We start from the raw sequence: 24,505 nt of genomic DNA, 5'->3' as shown, positions 1-24,505 counted from the left end.
AGGGTCGTAAACGTTAGATAGTTCGATACGCATGTTCATTCTGTTTTCTGCACTGTTTTTATTTTTGAAATCTATCTTTGATTCTACAGGAGTTCCAGAGAAAACTCCATTTAAATGGATTTGCAGAGCCTACTTCGTTAACAGTAACAATAATTATTCAAAATTACAGAAAAATTGTTGTGGCTAGCACAGACACCACCCTCACCACATTACAGTTAAAAATGTCCAAAATTGACAGTTTTCTGTCACACTTGCGCGTACGCGATTCTACCCAAAACCTTTTCAACTCCTCTTCCTTTTATGTCTAAGAATATGTGTACCAAATTTGGATTTTATTTCAAAGCCTATTTGATAAACATTTAAAACTGCTCTGCAAATCCATTTAAATCTAGTTTTCTACTAAACTACTTACTGATCGGATTTGAATAATAAGAACAGTGCTGAAAAAAGAAAGAACATGCGTATCGAACTATCAAACGTTTACCACCCCATCCATTTAAAATTGTTGGAGTGCAATTCACCCCCTTCTCAGAGTTGAAGTTACGTAAACAATATTATTTAATTTAGATGTCTCCCTCAAAACAAAAATTGCTGTTTTCGAACGCTTCTGGCAAAACTGTTATTAACCGGTCAAAACTGGCACCGACTGTTTTAATAATAATAATAATATTTAATTGCGTTCTCTGACATATACATGTATGAGTATGGAGAACTGTCAATAATGGAGTATGAGGTATGAAGTGGCCAATCTGTATTATGTTTTATCTTTTTTTAAATTTTTGTAATCACATGCTTTTACCGTTAGCCATTTTTATTATTGGTATTCGACTACCTTAGTTATGGATACAATAAACAAAACAAAATATCCATAAATCCATGGCCTACTATTTAAAAACGTAAAAAATGATTTTATTTTGGGTTCATGAAGATTAAAAAAAATACAGGGTGTCATATACATTGATGTAATCAGGAAAAAGAATGCAAAATAATTGACGTTAATGTATACAGGGTCTTACATTTCAGAAATACCAACATTGGGTCAAATCAAATCCAAATTATTTTTTGAATTAAAATAGTCAGTCTCTACCTTTTTGCTGTCTTACATGGGTAGTAAGATATAACAGTCCAAAAAGTCAAACTTTACGTTTGCACCCTGTATCTCAGAAACAAGCGTAGCTAAATTGATTCTGTTTGTGGTATTAACAGTTTCCCAAAAAAAGTGGCCCAGGGGCGCGTAAACCGCAAGTATACTATTGTTATATGCCTAAATTTTTGGAAAAATTAAACTATAAACGACAAAACAACATGGAGACGATAAATAATGCGGACTTTTACCACCACCACCACTTCCTTCAGCTGAGCAAGTGGAATTCCTTGTAGAGGTTTGAAACTTGGATGAAACAGGCAAGTGGGTGCATTCAGCGTGTAGTAAGCCAGGTGCTGTATTTAAACATATACAGGGAGATTCATTACGTAGACACAATTGCCATATTCAAAGATGTACTCTTTGCCATATTTATCTTTTTATGGACCACATCAAAACATTAGCAATTTTAGGGAACTTAAATAGCAATTATTGATTATTACTGAAAGGCCGGGGAAAAATCTGGCATAAAACACAAATACAAAGCTAGCTCCCCGACTATAAATGCCAAGTCCTTTTTCGACTGTAAAACATAAAATCGGAATTTCGGAAAGTGTTTTACTAACTCAGAAACTTTCGCGGGCATACGTACAATGATTCTCCAAAGTTTCATCGCAATCAGATGAACGATGTACATAGGCATAACCCATAAAAGACAGACAGACAGACATTCATTTTTGTTTACATAGATAATAGCAGATCCGCCTATCGCGGCGAAACCTTGTATAGGTATATGGGTACATTAACATTTCTACAGTGTGCACATTTTAAATCCTTTTAAGTTTTTGTGAGGCAAGAGATGGCGTTTCACGACATAGTGATGTGTTGCAAAATCACACTGTGCACATTTTAAATATTTGAAAATATTGCAAGTTACATTGCTTACTTAACTTTCTGGTACCGGCACATAAGAAGTCTACAGCGGGCTATGCGCGGATGACTAATTTAGAGTTTGCCGTATAAACCAACTCTTGCTCCGTGGCGCGCTAATACGTGCAATTAATAGAATATGAATAGTGGGGGAGCGTATAAGCATAATCACACTGTGCACATTTTAAATCTGGTGTGTGAAGATGTTGTTTCCGAGCATGTTGAAGATTTGCAAAATGGCAATGTGTACACTATAAATCTTTTGAAGTATTGCGTATTTTTACACACTACGTGATTTACAGTTAATCGAAGTCGCGAATAACCTATACGTATCACTTTTTAATTTGACGGTTGGTAAGATTGAAAGTATTTGATTTGACGGTTGTTGTCGTTACTTCTCGTATTTACTTTTTCACTTACAGTTATGCAATGAAAAGAAAATAAAACACCTTAATTTCTGTTACCGTTATAAATATATTTTGAATACCACTCGTCACTTGTCTGATCAAGAATTGACAAGATTTTTTAATTTTTGGAAATTATTGAATTTCATTGTTTTCAAGTTCAAAGGCCCATTTTGAATCGTAATCTTGAAAATTTTGCGAAATTTTGAGAATATCCAGAGTCCTTTTTGCACCTGCTGATCTGTACTTGGTGCACGTTGGCAATATCAAAAACTTTCAATCTTTAGTGGAAGGGGGGTATAATCGAGGGAGGCGAAATCAACTGTCAACTATTCAGTTGTTTGACAAAAGAAAAACTGGGAATAATAATGGAACTTCGATTGTCCGCGTTGTATATATACAGGGGTGGCTCGTGTCTGTTCATCATTTGTTTGTCTGTTCGTGATAAAATTTTGTCTTCCAATTGGTTAAGTACAATAATATTTTTTAATGGAAAAGCCCGGCTCGGTTTCCACTGACAACACGTAGTGACATTTGATGAATGTTTTACTTCTTAGCATAAGGAACGTGCGGTACAAATCGCAGTGAATTGCGATTTACCTACTCCCTTCTGATCAATAAATCTGAGGGCACCTGTCGACGTTGCATAAACGTCTCTTTATAGTCAAAATTAGAAAAATCATTCTGGGTGAAGGTCGCAATGAGCATTAACTACGATTAATTAAAGACGTTATACTTTGTAATTACACGCGACTTGTTTGTTTGTTGAAAAATGGATAATTTTGAGTGATCTTGAGTTTTGTTTCGTAAAAACACTAGGGGCATTTTTAATTTATCGTCTCTATCGCAATTTGAATGTACACTATACCGCCAGAAAAAAATACAGTTTTAAATTAGTACCTAAATTGTTAATTGATTGTTTGAAGTATGTGAGCATTTATTTAATTATAAAGTAATATTAGGAAAAAGAGAATTAAGAGTGTCGTGACCATATGACGCCATCTTTATCATCTTTATTAGCGTTAAATGTGGGTTTGATCAATTTAGAAGTTATATTAATTACACGATTGCATTTGATAGCCAGTTAATCACAAAAAATCATACAATAAATTGTCCCGGCCAATTATCGGCGATTATATTAGATTTCTGGATCATTAATTTTTTATAAATTAACCTTATGTTCTCGTTGGACGTCCCCGAGGCAATTTTACAACGCGCGTTCCTTGGAGCGATAATTAAAGCACATTTTTGGAAAGGAAACGATGCGGAGAGTAAGTAAAGTAGGATGTATGCATAAGTCCACGGCGGCGGAGGGTGAAAAATAATAGTGTAGGGCCATCATCTCGAGGGAGTCGTAAGGGGTAAAATACCCGGAACTCTGCTGGACATTACGAACCACACTGACGACGCTATATACGTACCTACATAAATAATATATACGAAGGCTTAATTTTACTTCTCAAACATTACCGGATGCATTTTTACGGCGAAGATTGGCAATGCACGAACCGGGGCAATACGTTTATCCTGATATTTGCATGAGAACCCGATGTATTAATCTTTAATGAAATATCGCGTGTTCGGAAAGTAATATGAATACATCTTCGACGTATGAATCTTTAAAACTTCATCATTGGAACTGTTTTCAATGCAAGATGAGGAATATTCAAAAATTCAAATCCAATTATTTCTCGGGTGGTTTTCCCCGAGTTATTAATATTCATAAATTAATCAATTTTCAATTCAAATGAATTAAAAACTGTTCCACCTGCATTTTCATTATAAGCCTAGTTAAATTGTAATTCGTATACACAGGGCGAGTCACGCACTATCACAAATATTTTTGTACAATTTACGAAGACTTGTGTGTGATCAAATGTGTTCTCAAATTTGATTTATTTACTTGGCGGGCATACGTCCAACCATTCCCAAAGTTTCAATGCAATCGGATGAACGGTTTATAAATGCATAAAAGACATACAGACAGACAAACGTTCATTTTTATTTATACAGGTTGCCCATTGTGTATGGAGTATAGTATATATCTCGGTAAATATCCAATGTATGCAAAATTTTTCTTGTCTAACATTTTATTTCCCATAATAAGGTAGTATTCAGTTGTTTTTATTTCAGAAATCTAGATATCCTACAACAAAATAAAACAATTGAACGTGTACGTTTCTTATTAAACCTTGAAGACAAAATGAAATTAGCAATAAAATGGTAACAAACGTACACAATCATTTGTTTTATTTTGATTTGATGTAGGATACCTAGATTAATGTTAATGATGTGATTATAAGTTGTTGTAAAAAATGTTCTTGTATTAGGGTACTAGCATGTTACATCATCGAAAAGAGCCAAAAATCTCTATCAAATGATACTAATGAAAAGGTTCACTGCCATTAAAAAAAATTCAATTGTTTATCGTTTTTTATAGAAAAACAAACTGAATGCTGCCTTATTATGAGAAATATAATGTTAAACAACTTTCGTATAGAACAATTATGCATACATTGGATATTTACCTAGATGTATACTATATTCCATACATAATGGGCTCCCTGTATAGACTACAAACTGTATAAAAATAGCCTGTTTACTATACTACATCAACGATCATCATTAGTCTGGCGAAATGGAAATGCTACATAATATATACCATTTAATAAATCTGAATTAGCCGGGAATTCCAAGTATCAAAAACTGGATTTTAAAAATTCCCAGTGGTTTTTGAAATCTGGAGGAACATACATACTTACACTAAAAGACAAACAGTGTGAAACGAAACTTACCTCTAATTAAAAATTATAATTTATTTCTCAAATCTATAATGACTCAGAAAAGTATTTCTACGCAACTAATTTCTGCGTGAAAATGTGCAATTCATTAAAGTTCTTTTAATGAGTGGTGTCTGGATTTCTGGAAAGTATAAAGGATACGAATTAGGTTAAATTGGAGATGATTTGACCTTTTGTTTTTCCAAAAATATTCATGGTTTGCTAGATATTTTATTTATAAAAAAACGTTCGAATCCCTATTTATCTATGGTTGCTATTGAAATAAAAAAAACATTGATAAACATTATCGTAAATTAAAGTAGGTCTTATTATTGAAAGTTAAATTACCTTTAATTTTTGTATTTACACTTCGTATGTACTAATAATAACGAGGGTACGTTGATTTGAAGAAAAGTAAATGAATCATTTTTTTCGTAAGGTAGCAAATATTTTTGGTAAAACAAAGGGTGCTCTGAGTAAGGCACATAAAATTGCACATCTGTCCCGATTTAATCTAGTTCGTATCTTATACTTTCCGAAACCCCTATATTATTCACAAAAAAAAACCACCCCTGCAAAAGCAAAAATCAAGTTCTTGACTACTAATAATCATACAAATTTGGAAAACCTTAAAAAACCGTCCTAATAGAAAGAATGTGTGCGGAATCTAGGGAAAAATTTGCAACCAGAAAAAACAAGATGATTAAGTTAGAGCAATTTTGCATTCAAGATTAACAGATTTTAAAATTAGATAAAAAAATCTAAATTCAACCATTTTAAGTGCATTTTTGTACATTTGTAAAAAGGTAGCTTTTCATTGGCCGACTGGCTGGCTGGCTGGCAGCAAATGAGAGCCCGTAGAGGAACGCTAGTAGAAAAACGAGGAGCGTATGTGTAATTAACAATTAGGAACGGGGCTATGTGATGTAGGGTCGGCGACATCTGGGCGCCATCCCCGAGCATCACTAACGTGGTGATTTTTCAGTTTTTTCCTATCTTCTTCTACAATTTTGGTCCGACTGTTTTCAAACTGGTGAGAAATTGTTAAGACGGGCAACTATAATGTAAAATTGCTTCCCGCACCCCACCGTCCACAGTCGGAGGGGTGTGAGTGTGGTAGGTGTGCGACACGAAAACTACTACAACTCTGGAAATCGTTTTCTCTTGACGAAGTCGCCAAGGTACTGAAACATCTCGGCACCTTTTAACAAGTGGTATATCCATTTATCGTCCCTGAATAAGCGTGATTTAAATTAATCAAGTCGCGTCTCTTTATATTTTTTACTCAATGCTTAAACGTAATTATAGCAGATCATTAAAATGGGGATTTTTATTTAAAAATCTTGGATGAAAGTAGAGAGGATCATCAGACGACAAATTCACTTCAATGCAATTAAAAACCGCAACGAGTAAATAAGAGATAAGAGTAAACAATGAAGTATCAAAAACAATTTGTTTTATTTTGCGGTATTGTTTTAAATATATTTTTTGGCAGGTAGTAATTACGCCAAAGTTCTTTAGCGGTTTTTGAATAATCATTTCTTCGCAGTCGTTTTCTTTTTCTTCTAAATTTGTAGGTATTTTAACATTTAAATTGCTGTCGTTAATTACCGGAGTTTCGGCAAGCAGGTTGCACTCTTGGGAATAAAACACACGTTAGTCCCTAGCTATATAAATGCGCTATTACTTTGTCACACTTCCCGATTATTGCTTTCTTTAAAAATTAAAATTCCAGCTTAAGCTGAGAATTTCGCATATCGAATAATACATAAGTATCCTTGTGCACTTGTATGCACGATATTGGCGCAACAGTTAATTTTTGTACTAAAAAAATGAATAATTTTATCACTTAATTAGATACCGATCAATCTAAAAATATAGCATCTTGTCAAGGATCTTAAAGGAAAAACGCGAAAAACTCGCATAATAAAAAATAGACTTACTTGAATAGAGCAAAGGTGCCGAATTCGCAAGCAAATCTGTATACATTGGCCTTAAAAATTGTCGATGATGATCCATCTTCGCGAGCAACGATGTCATTGTAAAGATAATTGATATACACTGAATATTTAAAACTTGTAGTGTTTACAATTGAATATAGGTTGTGTCGATAGATAGATAGATAATTGTAAGGTGCGAATGAGCGAGCGAGCATTATACTGATTGTTACGTACTTCCATTTCAAGATTAGAATATTAAAATGTCTCCAGATAACGAAATTGATAATTTAACCGTCTACAATCCGCCCAAAAAACCGTCCGCATCCTAAACGTTTATTAAGAACGAAAGGAGGGTATAATAAATTGCGAAATAGATTAGCGAGCTCGAGACGAACATTAAAACAACCCCGAAGACGGCATAATGACACGGCGTGTACATTTTCGACCGATGCAAAAAAAACCAAACACCCCCGATAGAACCGTATCTCGATCAGAACTGACGGGGTGACCACTGGCTACAGTTTGATATAGACACTAATGCATGCACCCTTACACACCCCCTCGAGCACACCGCCACCCGCATTCATATTCGCCATGTGCTCCATCTCATCCCTCAATGCATTTTGCATTTTATACATGTTCTAATGACGATGTTCCTTAGTTGCAAGGAAATTACGACTCAATTAATAGGTAGATCGCGATTTGCGCAATATTTAATTGGGTTTGGCTCTTATTTGGTAAAATTTCACCGATAATAATAAATGATTATTAATCACTGATTAAGTAAATTCAATAAAAAAAATTATCGACCACTTGCTCCGAATTGATAATGCTATTTACTTATCCACAATGAAATTATTAATAAACAGTTATGGATTGGAAAATACCGAATTAATTAAATATCGCGCGGAATAGGTTCAAATGGCATCTTTTGTAATCACAACCCCTAATTCTTGAAGTGTGTAGGTTCACCCTGCACAGCTCCAAGTTTAGTGCTTGCTACTTATTAAATTTAGTGCCATTATACAACGTACTTATAATAATAATAATAATAATAATATTTATTGGTGGGGTTTATACAGAAAATATTTCCACACGTCACAGTATAGGGAAGCACAATTGCCACTTTATAATTCAGAGCCATCAAACTTGTAGTTCAAGTACTCATCGATGCTATAGAATGCTTTGGCACCAAGGAACACTCTGATTGTTTTTCTGAATTGTTGTTCTTCCAGATCCCTGATGTAGTCAGGAAGAGCATTGTAACATTTCTTCATGAAATAGTTAATATCTCGTCCTTTTACCGTCCGATAGTAGTCTTCGACAAGGTTGTTTTTAGTCCGTACATTGTAATGATATTTATCACTGTTTTTACGAAGGGTTGGAAGGGCCTTCTTTGCGTGTGTTAGACAGGTAAATATACATGGGAGTGTAAGGATGTTAAGTTTGGTGAAGGATGTTCTGCAACAATCTCTATATTTGCGGTTGTCAATGATTCTTATGCACTTGCGCTGGACGGAAAACACTTTAGCTGCATGGACGGAATGTCCCCAACACAGTACTGCGTAGCTTAATGTGGAGTGGATGTACCCATAGTATGCTTGTAGTAAGACCTGCTTTGTTACTCTAGGCTTTAGATTTCTTATAATGTAGTTCATTTTAGACAGTTTACTGGACAGGTACAAGGCGTGCTCTGCCCACGTCAGCTTGCCATCGATATATATACCTAACAGTTTCACTGGGGGAGATTTATCTGTATCATGGAGGCCCAGTAGCAGGGATTGATTTTTCAGTTCATTAGTACTTAGACCATTGCTCGTGAACCACTGGGTTATTCCTGACAGTAGCTTCTCAGATGATTTACTCAGGAGTTCCTTGCTGTCGGCTGTAGTAAGGGCGGTGGTATCGTCGGCAAAAGAGTTAGGTACTGATGTGGTGCTGTTGAAAGTGATGACAGGTCATTAATGAAAACAAGAAATAGGATGGGCCCCAATACAGATCCTTGAGGAACACCCATCTTCACGGCTGCATTCTTGGATTTAAGTGAGTTAAGTGTAACATATTGGGTACGATCATTGAGATACGAACGAATTAGTGCTATACTGGTCGCATCGAATTTATACTTCGCAAGTTTCTTGATCAGTAACTCGTGGCTCACACAGTCAAATGCCTTTGTTAGGTCAAAGAGAGACATTTGTGAGACTCGTTTAGATTCAAACCCCTGCTTCACAAACTGTAGCAAGTAATTTATGGCTGTAGTAGTTGACCTGCCATTGCGGAAGCCAAATTGACAAGTGCTGAATAGGTTGTTCTCTTCAAAATACTGCTGTATTTGTTTTTTCATCGCCGCTTCAAAAATTTTACCAAAAATTGGGATGATGGAGATTGGTCTATAGTTTGATACCTCATCTCTGGGACCTGTTTTATGGACTGGAACCACTTTTGCAATTTTTAGGCAATCAGGAAATATGCCTTCGTTCACAGACTGGTTGATGAGTTTACAAAGGGGATAAATTATTATATTTTGCACCGTTTTGACGATTTTTAAATTGAGGTTGTATGGGTCCCTACTCAAGGTGTTTTTTAGTTTTGAAATAATTTCTCGTATTTCATTGTACGTTATTTCCCTAAATGAGAAATTTAGGTTTCCAGGAATATTGAAGTTTTCAAGGAATTTTAAAGGATTCACACTAGTTTGTGGTAAATTGCACATCATTGTGTACCCTTTTGATTACATTACTGCACCAGTACGTCTCTTTTCCCTCAAAATAAAGGTCAGAGTAAACTTTTGCTCAATAGGAAGAAAAAAACTTCCTTAATCCTGTTAATCGCCACTTATTTTGTAGCTCGACGATCTCGATTTTGGATCGTACAAGGCAAAATCGATCAAAACATGTTTTTTTTTCTTAAAGCGGTCTGTGACAACTTCTTTTCATTCAATTTTAGATACTGTTTTACGGAATTAGTTATTCAAATCGGTTTTCCGTCTATAAATCATTTTCTACCGGTCCTAACTTGCCCGATTTCGATTTTTTTTACCATTTTTACAGAATTTTGGTTAAATTCTCCACATTAGTTGCTGTCGCGTTACCTTTGGAATTTTTGTTTACATAGGAAACTTAAACTTCCAAAGGCTTCTCGATAGCAACTGATTTTTGATCGCCCGTTACAAGGGACACTAGAAAAGCAAAAAACAAAAGAAAATTTCAATGTAAAATTCATAGCATGCCATTACTGGCTCCCCAAATTATTTTAGAGCAAAAATGTATTAAGGTTTTTTGTAGAAAACAATTTTTTACGTCAATCAACCGTATTAGTTTTCAATTTTTTTCATAAAAGACGGAAAACTGGGAAAATAAAATCCGCATCTTTTTCAATAATCTGCGATGCCATGGAATTTTCTAAAACAAAAACATATCCAGTTATCAATTAGCAGCAGTTCGAAATTTATGATCGACTTGGTTACTGTCTTGCAGTTAATGGGTGACTTATTCGAACATTAATTGTAAATTGTTATATTAGAAAACCGTTTTTAGTAATTTGGTCTTTCTTTATGTTGAATTCGCTGTTCTAAATATAATACTTTTTGATAGAATTTGATTTGTTTTATAGCAGACATTCCATGGCATCACAGATTACAGAAAACTAATACGGTTGATTGACGTAAAAATTTTTTTTTTACAAAAAACCTTAATACATTTTTGCTCTAAAATAATTTGGGGAGCCAATAATGGCATGCTATCAATTTTACATTGAAATCCCTATGATGCGTGATGCAAGTCACCACCCTGTATAATAATACTTCTTTATTTCTTACTATATACAAATGAAGTCTTTTCAATGCATAAGAAGAAATACGTCCTAATGTATTACATTTACCTACTATTCTAAAAATTCGTTAATGGAATAGGGTTCCATGTTTATCAGTTTAATACTTTCTGGGAGATGGTTAAAGAATTTCATTGAATTGTAGTAGGTGCCCCTTCTAAACAATGACAAGTGGTATTCAGGTATTCCATAATTTATTTTATTTCTCGTAAGGTACTGATGGTTTAGGGAATTAGTTCTAAAGTATTGAGAATTTTTAAATTGAAATATTATACATTCATAGATGTATAATCCGTATATGGTTAAGAGCTTGTTGTGCTTAAAGATGTTTCTGCAGCTTTGTTAATGGGTGACTTATATATATAAGCAGGTGTTTAACTGAAAACAATAAAACCATTGAAAACAGCTGAAAAACAGTTTTTAATTTACTATGTAGAAGTATAGAACATGAAATGAAAAAAAAAAACAATAAACATTAGATATATCCTCATTCATTTTTGAGCCTATTTGATGTACTGGTTATAAAAATCGTTTTACTACTACGATTTTTATTCCTCATTCATTTAGTCTTTTGATTTTTCTTTGCCTGACGCATGTTTTTCGCTTAAAAAAATAAAAATCGTAGTAGTAAAACGATTTTTATTTTCTTAAGCGAAAACCATGCGTCAGGCAAAGAAAAATCAGAAGATTAAATGAATTAAATGAATGAAGATTTAAAAAAAAATTTTATTTTAAGAGAAAGCAGTGGTGTAGTATTTTTTTCCCAAAAATTTTCAATGCAAAAGCCGTACGGACGCCACTGGTATGAAAAATAAAAACTTTTGCACATCAGAAAATAGAAAATAGAAGACATGTACCAAATTTCATAAAGATATCTACAATATTATCACTATTATTATTAAAAAACTTTACTACCCTGTATCTCAAAAATTAAAACGTTTAGGACATACGTTCATAGGAAGTTTTTTTTGCTTAAAATGTGTCCGACTTTCTAGAGAATCACCCGTGCTAAACTCCTTCTTGGTTTCTCAAAATATTTGTAGAAAATCTTGAAAAACTAACCTTAGAATCTTTAAGGCTGTTTTGGTCTCTAAAAAACCCTTAGAAGTTGTCTATCCGACCTGCATACAAGTTTTTAAGGAATTTTCATTTAGGAATTTCTTTTAAATATTCCCAGAAAACCTTTCCGCCATAAAAATGCTTTTTGGGAACTCTCGAGGAATTTTGACAGAGACCTTTTTGAAAACCTTTAAATGAATTGTCTTCAAACATCCTTTAAAGGTCTTTTTCTAAGAGTTTGACAGTCGTTTTTTGCAAATCTCCCTCAAATTTTTGAGATAAAAAATTGCATTATTTGATTATTTCATTTCAATTATAGTTGCGGGATACGGGATAAGACAAAAGTACAATGAACACTTTTTAACGCATTTCGTGCGGCTTGTTCGTCGATCGTAAACGTTTAGTTTGGCACCTGCCTGGAGAGTATGTACTTATTTTATTTTATTTTTGGCCTTTATTTTTGAGGGGGCTGGGTTTCCGACAAGGCTGCTTTACCAATCCAACCCACTATACATTTACAAATTATCCATACCCAAACTCGGATTCGAACCAGGGACCCTTAGCGCCGCAGTCGAACTTCAACTTAATTGGGCCACACGGGCTAGGCCTTAAAAGAATTTAATATTATTTAATGGTGTTTTTGAATCTTTAAGGGTTTAAACGTCTTTAAAAGATATCTAAAGAGTATTTAATAGCATTTAAAAATGTACAAATCTATCCACCAGGTGTTTCAATGGCTTTCTAGATACTTTAAGTTTTTGAAAGCTTTCCGGCTTCAATAAGAGTCTGCAAGAAATCTTAAGAACTTTCAAGAGTTATTAGAAGGAGATTTTTGAAAATTTCTAGTCTTTAGAGGGCGTTTGAGGGCTTTTCAGAGGTCTTTAAAGAACTTTAAATAGGATTTCTTGGAGTTTAGAGTTTAAGTGCATTAAACTCTTATAATGGTGATCAAGTGATTTCTCTTAAATAATCTTTAAGAGCATTTAGAAAAAATTTCATTGTCTGAAAAGTCTACAAGAATTTAGTCTTTAAGAACCTTTAGTTTAAAGTGCATTTATGAACACTTAAGGGCCTCCGACTTTAAGATTCCTTCGGAGATACCATTCCTGCGGGAATTTCTGCAACCACTTTCCGTGTCCGTCCGTCTGTCCTACTGTTTTTAATATATTTGGTTTGTTCTTTTCGAATTCGGATAACTTATAGCTTTGGCACCTGAGCCAGGAAAAAATTGCATGCGCAGACTGTGCAATGCCAACTTAGTAATTGAGATATTTCTTCAGCCCAGCTTCTAGTACAGTCAATCATATCGCGTATACACTAGGTGTTCGCATGCGCACGGTTGTTTGGGACGTATGCCATTCGCGCAAAACCCTACCTTCTCCCCTTATTTTACAAGGTATGGAAAAACACACATTTTCCATCTAAACTTCCTGATTCTTTTGATTTGAGGAATACTTTTTGTATTCCAGCATTTTGTGTTGTGACATTTATACGGGATGTAAAAACCGCCACAACACAACCTGTGACTTTTTGGTTTGAATTGAAGGAAATTTGGCAACTATGTGTGGGGGTAAATATTCAATCGTTTTTTGTAGCCTTCAGTTTCACCGGAAATGATAATAACTTTTCAATTGGGCTCCTTGTATCTATATTATATAGGTACCTAAGATTTTAATTAGACAGATTAGAACAGTTTTCCGCGTATAAATTATTTGCAAATGGTCGCAATTTGAGGAGTCTATAAATAGCCTAGACTAAACGTAGTTTGATTTATTTACATCGCTCCCGTGTAATTAGACCTCATCGGGGCAGGTAGTAATTACATATGTCGATGGATCATGCATTTTGAATATAATGACATTTCATGTGTCAACTTTTGACATTTCAATCTTAAAATATTTACATTTAACTAGCGTACAATGACTACATTCAAACAGTCAATTTTTAGTCAAAGAGGCTTGGAAAAATTAGTTTTACTAACTTGACTAATGCATACTAAATTATCGTTTGTTTAATGATGTTCACGGCTCAAAAGTCCCGGCGTACTCGGTTTCCATTTTTCCCTTCGAAAAGTTCATTCAGATTACACCTTCTAGCGAACCTACGTTCTAAATGTCAAGCCTCTGAACAGAAAACTTAAGCAATTTCCGAAATATTTTCAAAAAATGCTTTATTAATTACCACAGTATGTTTGGAGCTATAAATAAAAGGTGCAAGATATTTCCAACCGCATCAAAGGAATCAAACAGGAATAAAAATTAGAGAATTTTGGAAAAAAATTATAAAATTAGAAAAGGCACGCGTAAAAGGCTATGCAAAGTCGTTACTTCAACTGAACAAAAAATGATACAAATTTACAATTAGAAATGTAATCAATCGGTTTTGTTGGCAATCCGCTATAGCTACTAGACGTCGTCTAGTATAAAAACAGTCACGTCAATCACGCAGGTAGCCGCCCATTGCAAAACTTATGTCTTTTTCTTCGCATGGGCTAGATGAAAATATAATGGCATAGTTTGTGTACACCTCACAGGCGACCAGTTTTGCAGAGGGCGTAATTGAGGGGACTGTTTTTATACTAGACGACGTTTAAGATATTTTCTAAACGTTGTCAGCGCCAAAGGGTGTAAGTATTTCAGTATTCATTACCTCAAAATTAAAGTTTGTAAAGAATTAAGAATTTGTTTTTATTTTCAATTATTCATTACCATATTCATTACTTGTGAAGTCGGTGGCAAACATATTAAACAATTGTTTTACAATCCCTGCTAGTGCTGCGAGATCTCAGAATTCGCATATTCGGTATTTTTGATAGGTACAGAAAGACTCTACAACTACAGGGTGTTCAATAACGACCTGAGTAGATTATGTGGAAAACGGACACGAATTACATTTCTGAAAGTTAAGAATATTGTCAGTTTTACCGGATCTAGCTAATATTCGAACAATTTTGCATGAACTTTATACGGGGTGCTAAGTAGTAATATTAACTTGTGAAGGGGTGAAGTACACACTGCTAATAATCGTGTATTTAAATTCCATCGAGTTCGATTTCTATTAAAAGGAATTCATAAAATTGCGTTAAATAAATATAGACCGTGAATCGTTAAAGACTTAATCGAAAAGGGTAGCATTTAACTTTCGCTCGATAAGGATACGGGCCCTTCTAAAATTTTAAGTAGATAAGCTAGTAGAGGAGACATTTAAAAAGGGTAAGTTTAAATTACCTGTTCTTCAATTCACCTGGATCGTGTCAATCGGCCACGCGTGTCTAAACCGTGGTAAGTCACAATAATCCACTTGGGAGATATCAAGTGTTTGAATCCCTACGCGAATACTTTAAATTCCTTGCGAACGACCCTTTGGCAAGAGGTCTAATTTACATCTTTTTAAACAACCTTTTATATGTATATAAAAAGAGGGTGCCGCTTGGTTTACAAGAGCCCTTCCCTCGGTAGTTGCGATAATATTTAGGACGTCTTATTTGATATTCAATAGTCGATCATTCGAACAGATTGTTCTTGTTTTCGACCGACCTTCTCTCGGAGCTTTTAATAAGCGAAAATCGTCTCTCTCGTGCCGCAATGTAAAAGAAATTTTCTTTGGTAATGTAAATCGTTTGATTTAAAATCACTTTAAATGCTAAGGGGTTTCTGAGTCTTCACAAGAAAAGCTTTTGACCGAAGTCCGTTCTCTGGTATGCATTGTTTGTGTAATGCTTTCTTATGCAGTCCTTTAGATTTCAGAATTCAAAGCATTTCGCTTTAAAAAAAAGCTGTTCTCGACTAAAGACCCTACATTTCTTATCGCAAAGGAAAACTGGAAATTAACGGAAAAATCTTGCCTAATAAATGACATTTAAAATAGTTTGTAAATTATTAATTCGCCGCCGAGTTATCGAGCACCTTTATTTGTCGAGATTAGATACGATTGTAGGTACCTACCTGTTTATTATTAGTGTTCATGTAAATAAATAAAAGGGAAATTTTTTAATTGAGCTGTAATCATAAAATTTTAAGTAGATAAGCTTAGTAAGAGGATTCTGCTCTTATTTGTGTCAGAATTTCAATCCTTACGCTTCTATTTGCTGCCTGACTGCCTAGAGCGTAAAAGGAAGCTTTATTCGTTCACTTCAATACTTAGCGCCAGTTTCATAATTACGCATAAAGTCTAATTTAAGTAATGTCGAGTGGAAAATAATATTGAGTTAAAAATTATAAACATTAATGATATTAATAGGTAGCTTAGAGTAACGCATATAGAGAATAGTTTGTGTTTACCTAGACAGAGTAAAACTCTGATGTACCTCTTGTGTCAAAATTGCCCTTGGATTGCTAGGAATTAATACTGATCTGTGATTAAAATTTCAAAAAAGTCAATTGATTTACCCCAACAGACCTTTACTCTGTCTAGGTTTGTGCCGAACTCGCCTTCGGCTGGCTCGGCACTGGCTTTCAAACCGTCACTATTGCACGAAATGCTGATAGTTTTAAACCCAGTGCCGAGCGAGGCGAAGGCGAGTTCGGCACAAACCTAGGCAGAGTAAAAGTCTGATGGGGTACGTCGACATGTGTCAAAATTGCCCTTGGATTGCTAGACATTAATACTGATCTGTTATTAAAACTTCCAAAAAGTAATAGTTTTAAAACCAATTGATTTACCCCATCAGAAAGGTTTTTAACATCAACACTTCTTCTTACAATGCGCAGCGTCTATACTCTACCAACTAGAGAGGGAGCTCGAGAGGGAGAGAACCGAAAAATAGCACTAATATTAACGGTATTGGTATCGGTTCCCTTTATCATAACTTCTTCACTAAAGATTCCGGTTCTTTTCGATTCCGGTTCCAGCCCCTGCTAAATATATTACCACCGAGGGGAGTATAATGATCGGTGATCATTTGTTTCTCTTTACACAATACTGCGGTAGTGTGTGCGTATCCCCCCCCCCTCCCCCCCTACTCTTTCGGCACCTTAACTTTACCTCTTTTTAAGAATAAAAATGATTTTAATATGCGGCGTGTGAACCAAACTAGATCTACCCCTGTAAAATTGCCGATATGGAAATTTTCCTGAGTGACATTGTGAGTAAATAAATATCCTAAGTAGTATCTTTGCGGTTTAATCAGAAGTGACCATACCACGAACTTATAAATTAAGATGGACTGCTGATCAAACAGTTGCATAGAGGTAGAAATGGCCCTAGCATGGGCGCCGCCATGATGTGCACATTTTAGTTACTTTCTAGGGGAATTTTCCTAGTACTCAAGTTTTGTCATTTGTTAATTCATCATTAGCAGTTCATCTTAATTTATAAGTTCGTGGACCATACATTTCAAAATATAATGATTCGCTGTAAATTTTTACATTTTTGGACACTGTAGGCAACTGTATAATTTATACGAGGGCAGTTAAAAAAGCAATGAATAATTAGCCGAAGAACGATTTCGAACCATCATCAATAGTCACCTAGTATCTCAATCTGACTCACTTTTCCCCATCAACTGTCATCAAAGTCATCAAAGTAATTAAATCAGCCCCCCCCCCCCACCTCAACCGACTTTTCCACCTATTTCAATAATATATCAATAGATTTGGAGATTGAAATGAATATCATTGGTAAATCCCCTCCCCCCTCCTCATAAAAGTGGATAGTTTTAGATGCTCCACCTTGTATACCTCCGTTATTATTATCATCACTCTTTCAATTTTCCGACTTTCTGACTTATAAACTGATACGTGTCGTCCAGATCTTTCACTTTTCCATTATGAAAACAACCTCTCTTTCAACAATCTGGTGATATTCCTTTTACTGCATCTAACAAGTTTTCTAATCGAAATTTTGAACACTTTTTTAAAAGAAAATATAAGTATATCGAATGAAACCTTTTCAAAACCTATATACAGGGTAGCCCAACGAACACGAAGCAGACTGTATATAACTCGCAAGGAAATATTTTTTGGAAAAAACGCAAAAACAAATCGTTTTTGGTTGCAAGAGGGACATCTTTTACTTACGAAATTTACACCCATGTCGCCAACTCCCTAAGCAGGGTTGCCACCCCTTCAATAATTTTAAAATGAACGTTGCGTGGCATGACAGACACACAATTGGAAAGGGCTCTTCATTTCGTTCACGCCTATCCTTTTGTTTTCAAAAGTTTTCTAAAAGATATATCAATTTCGAATGGTTTGATGTCGAAAATCCCGATGACTTATGTTTTCTTTTTCCATTTTGCCATATATTTGCATGGTCGTTGTTAGTTGTTGAATTAGGTACATCTTGATAAATTGATACCGTCAAATCAAATGTTTTTAATCTTACCAAACCGTCCAATTAAAAAATGATATTTCGATTAACCGTAAATCACGTGATCACAATTTCAAGATGGCCGTCGTTTTTCTCTTTAATTTGTGTTCGTTACCTACGAATTAGAAGGTGTACTAATAATGACCAATAAACCCTTGCCGGTTAATACGCAATACTTTAAAAGACTTAAAGTGTAAACAAATTTTCTTCTGAAACGGCACCCCTTACACGACACGAGTCTTCACAGGATTTAAAATGTGCACAGTGCAACACAAGATAATAGTTTCAAATATTTAAAGTGTATACAGTGTGATTGCAACAAATCACCACAATGCGTACTGAAACGACATGTATTAATACCCAAGGCATCCGAGGATTTAAATTGTGCCCAGTGAGATTATACCTATCTCTGTTAACAGTTTTGATGGGACTGAACACATTTGATTTGATGGTTGTTGTCATTAGTTCCCCTATTTACTTTTATAATTATTTTCTTTATATTTTTTCGTGTTTTTTTCTATATTTAATAGTTACTCTACTATTAGGGTCGGAGACGAATCCAACAAATCAAACATCATGAAAATCGGTCCACCCGCTGTTGACTTATAAGTGATAAAGTAACATACAGGACTTTGTTTTATACAGGGTGGGACATTAGTGTGTGGGTGGACCATTGTGGGTTTATTAACGCGCATATTTAAAATTCATTGTGGGTGAATGTTGAAGGAACCTTAAGGCTACAACCTAAAAATATTTTCAACGAAATTGCAATTGATATACAGGGTGATTAATATCAAAGTTGCATTTTTTTTAATGGAAGCCTCTGTATATTTCGATTCTTTGGTCAATTTTAGTGTGATACATGATATCTAAAATGAGTAGTTTAGCTGCAATTCGTCGTTTTTTCAAAAAGTAGATGTCCAGTAAACATTGAATATCGTAGTTATCATAAAACTTAGAAGGCCGTGACTTTGCAGTGGCACTAATCATGAACTGTACTAACATACGCTGAACAGCTAAACTTTTTTTTGTGTGTTAAAAGAAATCACTCCGCCAACTTTCAACATTTCAATTAGAGGATACTTGATTTTTTTAAATGGAACTACGAAGTTTTTTTTATTGCATGAAATGTAAAATTTTATTACCTCTCTAACGATATAAGCATGTCTGTATGTATCTCTTACCTATTTTTTGTAATTCAACAATTTCTAATAATTCAGTGTTTTTGCGATTTTTAAAGCCTCTCAGTAATCAGTAGGCCGTTAAAAATTAAGAACACGAATTCAAATGATAAAACATTTGCTCTCAACAAAACAAAACTTTTGTTTGTCGTAGCCCATTTTAAAAGATAAAATAATGAATTTGCATTTAAACCAATGCGTGAACTTATAAAAAAATCAATTTGAATAGTAAGCCACCAAAGCCATATTAGAAAATATTAACACAAAATAAAATGAAATAACATCTGTCAGTTTAGTTTATTAGCATTTACAATTCTGTTGTTGAGTGTTGTGCTCTTTACTTTAAATTTTTAAGTAAGTACTTTTTTTTTGCTCTTCTTCAAAATATGTTTTGTGCACATCGTAAAAGAAATGTGGTTTCAGCACGATGGTGTCCTACCTCATTTTGCTATAAACGTTAAGGAATGGCTGAACCAACAATTTCCTGGGAGGTGTGGTTTTGAACATTTATTGAAATAATTATTTTTCTCTTATTTTTATTTAATCTTTTTATTTTGATTTTTTTAAGTTTTTGTTTTAGTTTATTTGGGGCATTTTTTTTTATAAATTCAATTGTTTATAAGTTTTAACGGCCTATTAATTACTGAGAGGCTTTGGAAATCTAAAAACACTGAATCATTAAAAATTATTGAATTACACAAAATATGTAAAAGATAAATATCGGCATGCTTATATTGTTAAAAAGGTAATAAAATCCTAGATTTGTTGCGATAATAGTATATTGGAAGACAAGTGTTACAATGTGACCTATTGTAATACGACTATCTTGTGGCACGAGTGGCGACGCGAAGCGTAGCCACGAGTGTCCACAAGATAGGAGTATTATAATAAAGCATTGTAACACGTGTTTTTCATACTATTTTTTCTATTTCGGGGCTTTAATTTAATTAAAAAGTAATTATCAAAAACTACAGGAAATTAATATGTCTTAAGTTGGTAACACCATTTACGTTGACAAATTTTAAGTTCCGTGAATGTGTAATTTTTTACTCGTAGATAAATTTATTTATGGTGGATTTGATTTCACATCTGATGATTTGACGTTCACGTCTTGGCGAACTGCCAACTTAGAGATGAAAAGTTACCAAAAGCAATGTTACAATGGAACCCATTGAAACACTGTTTTTGCCGAAAACAGTTGCACAAAATTCTTATTGTGACACCGAAATAGAAAAAAAAACTTGGCAGCTCCATTTAAAAAATCAAGTTACCTTTGATTGAAATTTTGAAAATTGACGGAGTGATTTCTTTTAATACAAAAGAAATTTAAATTTAGCCGATTAGTACCACTGCACAGTCACGGCCTTCTAAGTTTTATGATAACCGCGATATTCAATTTTTACTGGACAATCTACTTTTTGAAAAAACGACGAATTGCGGCTAAACGACTAATTTTAGATATCATGTGTAATACATAAAGTCACACTAAAATTGACCAAGAAATCCAAATCTGAAATAATATACAGAGGGTTCCATTAAAAAATGCAACTTTGATATAAATCACCCTGTATAACAATTGCAATTTCGTTGAACATATTTTTAGTTTGTAGCCTTAAGGGTCCTTCCACATGCCTGGACAATAAATTTTAAATATGCGCGTTAATAAACCCACAATCTTCCACTCACACACTAATGGCCCACTCTGTATATTAAGATTTCGTCTTTTTAATTACTGCTATTAGCTTGCAGTTGCTGGCTCGGCATTAAGTCACTCACTTTCTCATGAGAGACGTGTCATTGGAATTTTGGTGCTTAAGGATAACCTCTTTCAATTCCAATTGGCGCAATTAAAAAAAACATGGCGGACTTGGGTATTACACGTGATATTACAAACGGACAGTACTTAGTAAAAATAATAGTAGGAACTGGCTTTGAGGGAGATTTTGGGACGATTCGGGTTTTTCACTACTAGGCTATTCGATGTGTAGTCTGAAAATTAGAGTTGTTAATTAATTCGCGTCTTAATCGAAATAGAGTCGATAGTATCCCGGGCGTTGCTACTGGTGCGGCACCCATAATTAAGTTTGAACCAGATTCGATTTTTGGATAACCATCATGACCGGTGTTTTATGTTTGAAACGTAAAATATAGCAACGCGAGTTCTGGTAGTTTTTTTTATCGCTAAAATTGAAGCAAAATTGATACAATTTAAGTAGACCTGCAAAAGATCCGTCGTATATGAAGTGTATTTTTCCATTTATGTAAAATTAAAGGTTTGAATCTTTAAGAAAAGAATAATCGTAATTTTAACTTGATTGAAAGTTAATTAAGACATTTTGTGGTTTAAAAATACTTAAAGAGCACGTTTCCTATTTCTGATTAGTGTACATTCACGAATATAATAACAAATAAACTGTTTCAAAGCAATATAGACCGACAAACAGACGGACGGACAAAAAGGTAAAACTTCCAAAACTTTATCAGTTGATCCCTTGCGTCTCTACTACCTACTAAAAACAGAATTGGAAAATTCAAAACTAATAACTTAAGTCTATTTACCACTGGTACGCACTGATCCCCTATTTTAACTTTAATTCATTTGTTTTCTTTAAACAGCGTTTTGATCCTCACTTCTTTCAGTGGTCGCCGTGATTGGAGAGGTTTTCAGGTGATGGATGCAAATAAATCGCTTTTTAACCCTAGATTAAATTGTCATCGGCAATTATAACTCGTGGCGTTACGAAAATTTGATTTTTCTGCAGGAAATTAGGGGATTCGTTTCCAAAACCCACCCCCTACTCCTACTAATGTACTTTTAGTTTTGGAGTGCCAAAACTGCGTTCTACTCGTAAGATTGGATCTGATGGTGTAAATTCGGTTGGTTTTAATAACATATTTGATACAAAAATAAAAGCTTGCCCACGTTATAGCTGGACGAATTTTTCTCAAATTTCTTTATTAACCTTTTCCCGTTCGAAATTGTATCAATACAAAAGAGCGAAATATCATTATTAATAACTGTCAATTTATATCCGAAACACATTACGGCTTTCATATATGTGCAGGAAAATATGAAACTTTCGAACATTAATTAATTTAATTAGTAAACTTTTAGACATTTAGGGAGCCGTTCTTTGTTATTTACAGCCAAAGATATTAGACAATATTTTTTCTAATAACTCCGTTAATAGCAATTTGATATAAAATCATTATTTACGACCTTTTCAAAGTATATAAAATTTAATTTATTGTATAATTCTTTTTTGGTCCGGTGGCAATTTTCAAGTGCAGGTATTGTGCGTTAAATTGATTATTGGGAAAAGGAGGAGAAAGGTTGTATAGGTGAATTGCGGGGTTCGTGTATGTATATATTTTGCAATTCCACAGGGTGCAGCGGTCAGCTGCGTTCTCCGGAGACCCTCCTATTGATATACTGTGTAAATATACTTTCCTTTGCGTATAGGGCAGTTTTGCGAACTCGTTAAACTTATATGTGGAGTTTTTGAATACGCACCGGGCGAAGAAACGAAGAGGTGAGGGTGTAATAAGTATAAAAAGAAAACGAGCGAATGAATTGAGACACGTTTCACGATATAAATTTATGGGTGTCCTCTTGCCGTTTATCTAAGTCATATTCAGTTACATGCGGCGCTCATCTAGTGACATTTCAATATATGTTTTATGGAATGTATGACCTGCCGGGGCCGTATATCAATAGGGACTATCATGGCAAGGTGCTACCGGACGGACGGTCATTTGCCGTAGGTGGAGGAATTGGTTCCCCTAAAAGCTCCCTCAGTTATATACGAGCGGGCTTTAAGGGTTCGCTTCGCCGTCGTCGCAGTACCAATATGGAGCAAGGATCGCGTATTCCGAAAAGAGAGTCATGTTAACATCAAGAAGAACGAGGGCATAAACTTGATGAGAGGACGTGTCATTCTTGTATTACTACATGTTTATGGTATCTATAGAGAAAAAAAAATATGTCGCATCTCGCAACCGGTTACGATCGGGTACGTGATAAAATTTCGCATCTTAATATTCAATTTTGATCAAACGCTTTTAATAATAAAATTTATGGCGGCCGGTGCCTTATATATTAATGGAAAACGTTCGTCGAACAGATGGAAGCGCAATAAAAAACTAATGAAGGCACTCTTCTTCGATACCTAAAGGACATATTTCCTTTTCCCCTTCTGATAATTAAAAGGTCCAACCCTAAAACACTCCCTTTCTATATGATGTCCATTTTCTAATGCGTAAACAAATCTAAACTGCTAGCGTAATAGGGCGACGCGATCAAAAATCCCTTTTTGTTTTAAGTATATGGTAAGTTAGGCAGTAAAACAGTCAATCTTTATCGAATTCACACGTCTGCCCTGGTCCATTTGTTTCTGCCCGGATCCAGATTGCCCCTCTTGTCGCGGTCCCCACCCTTTTAGTTCGAAATGCCACTTTCTCTTTATTTAAATTGCATTATACTCCAACTTCGAGAGGCCTTTTATTTTCTTGTCTTTCACGCAAAAAAAAGGACACAAATAGACTTCCTGATCAAATTACGCGGCGGCGTTTTCGCAAGATGTAAATTGGCATAACGCAACATGTGACAGATTGGGCATACAGAAACGGGGTGAGTCAGCGCAAATTTGCCTTCTCCTAATAATCTGTCAATGGGGCATGTTTCGGGCCCGATATCAATCATAAAACGGAAAATTATACTTACGGGGCGAAAGGCCTAGGCGCGTCTGTAATGCGATTTTCGAGTCCTCCGAGGAAGGTAGCTGCACGTCTCTCGTTCGCCAATTAATCTCCGGGTCGTTTAGCCATAGCTTTCCTGAAAACAAAAAAAAGAGAAAATGTACGCTATGTATATGCAAACGTGACAGCGGCGGGGCGAAGGGAAATTGGATTCCGCGTTGATTGTCTATCGCCTTTAGTTTTGCTTGCTTGGGATGGAATGGGGGTGGCAGCGCGCTAACTAGGGTCGCAC

General features: G+C 34.8%; 1 protein-coding gene across 2 annotated transcripts in view; it reads right to left on the bottom strand.

Moving 5' to 3' along the window:
- Positions 1-24,505, bottom strand: part of LOC116169594 (POU domain protein 2-like) — a 95,622-nt gene that overhangs the window by 11,347 nt on the left and 59,770 nt on the right. For both annotated transcript variants that reach the window (XM_031485735.1, XM_031485736.1), the window contains exon 3: positions 24,239-24,349. In XM_031485735.1, coding sequence (XP_031341595.1) covers positions 24,239-24,349 — 111 coding nt within the window. The remainder of the gene's footprint in view (positions 1-24,238; positions 24,350-24,505) is intronic.

This window comes from Photinus pyralis, unplaced genomic scaffold (assembly GCF_008802855.1).
Source record: "Photinus pyralis isolate 1611_PpyrPB1 unplaced genomic scaffold, Ppyr1.3 Ppyr1.4_LG4, whole genome shotgun sequence".
Classification (NCBI taxonomy): Eukaryota; Metazoa; Arthropoda; class Insecta; order Coleoptera; family Lampyridae; genus Photinus; species Photinus pyralis.
Note: the sequence above shows the minus strand (reverse complement) of the source record. Positions and strands in the feature narration are given on the sequence as shown.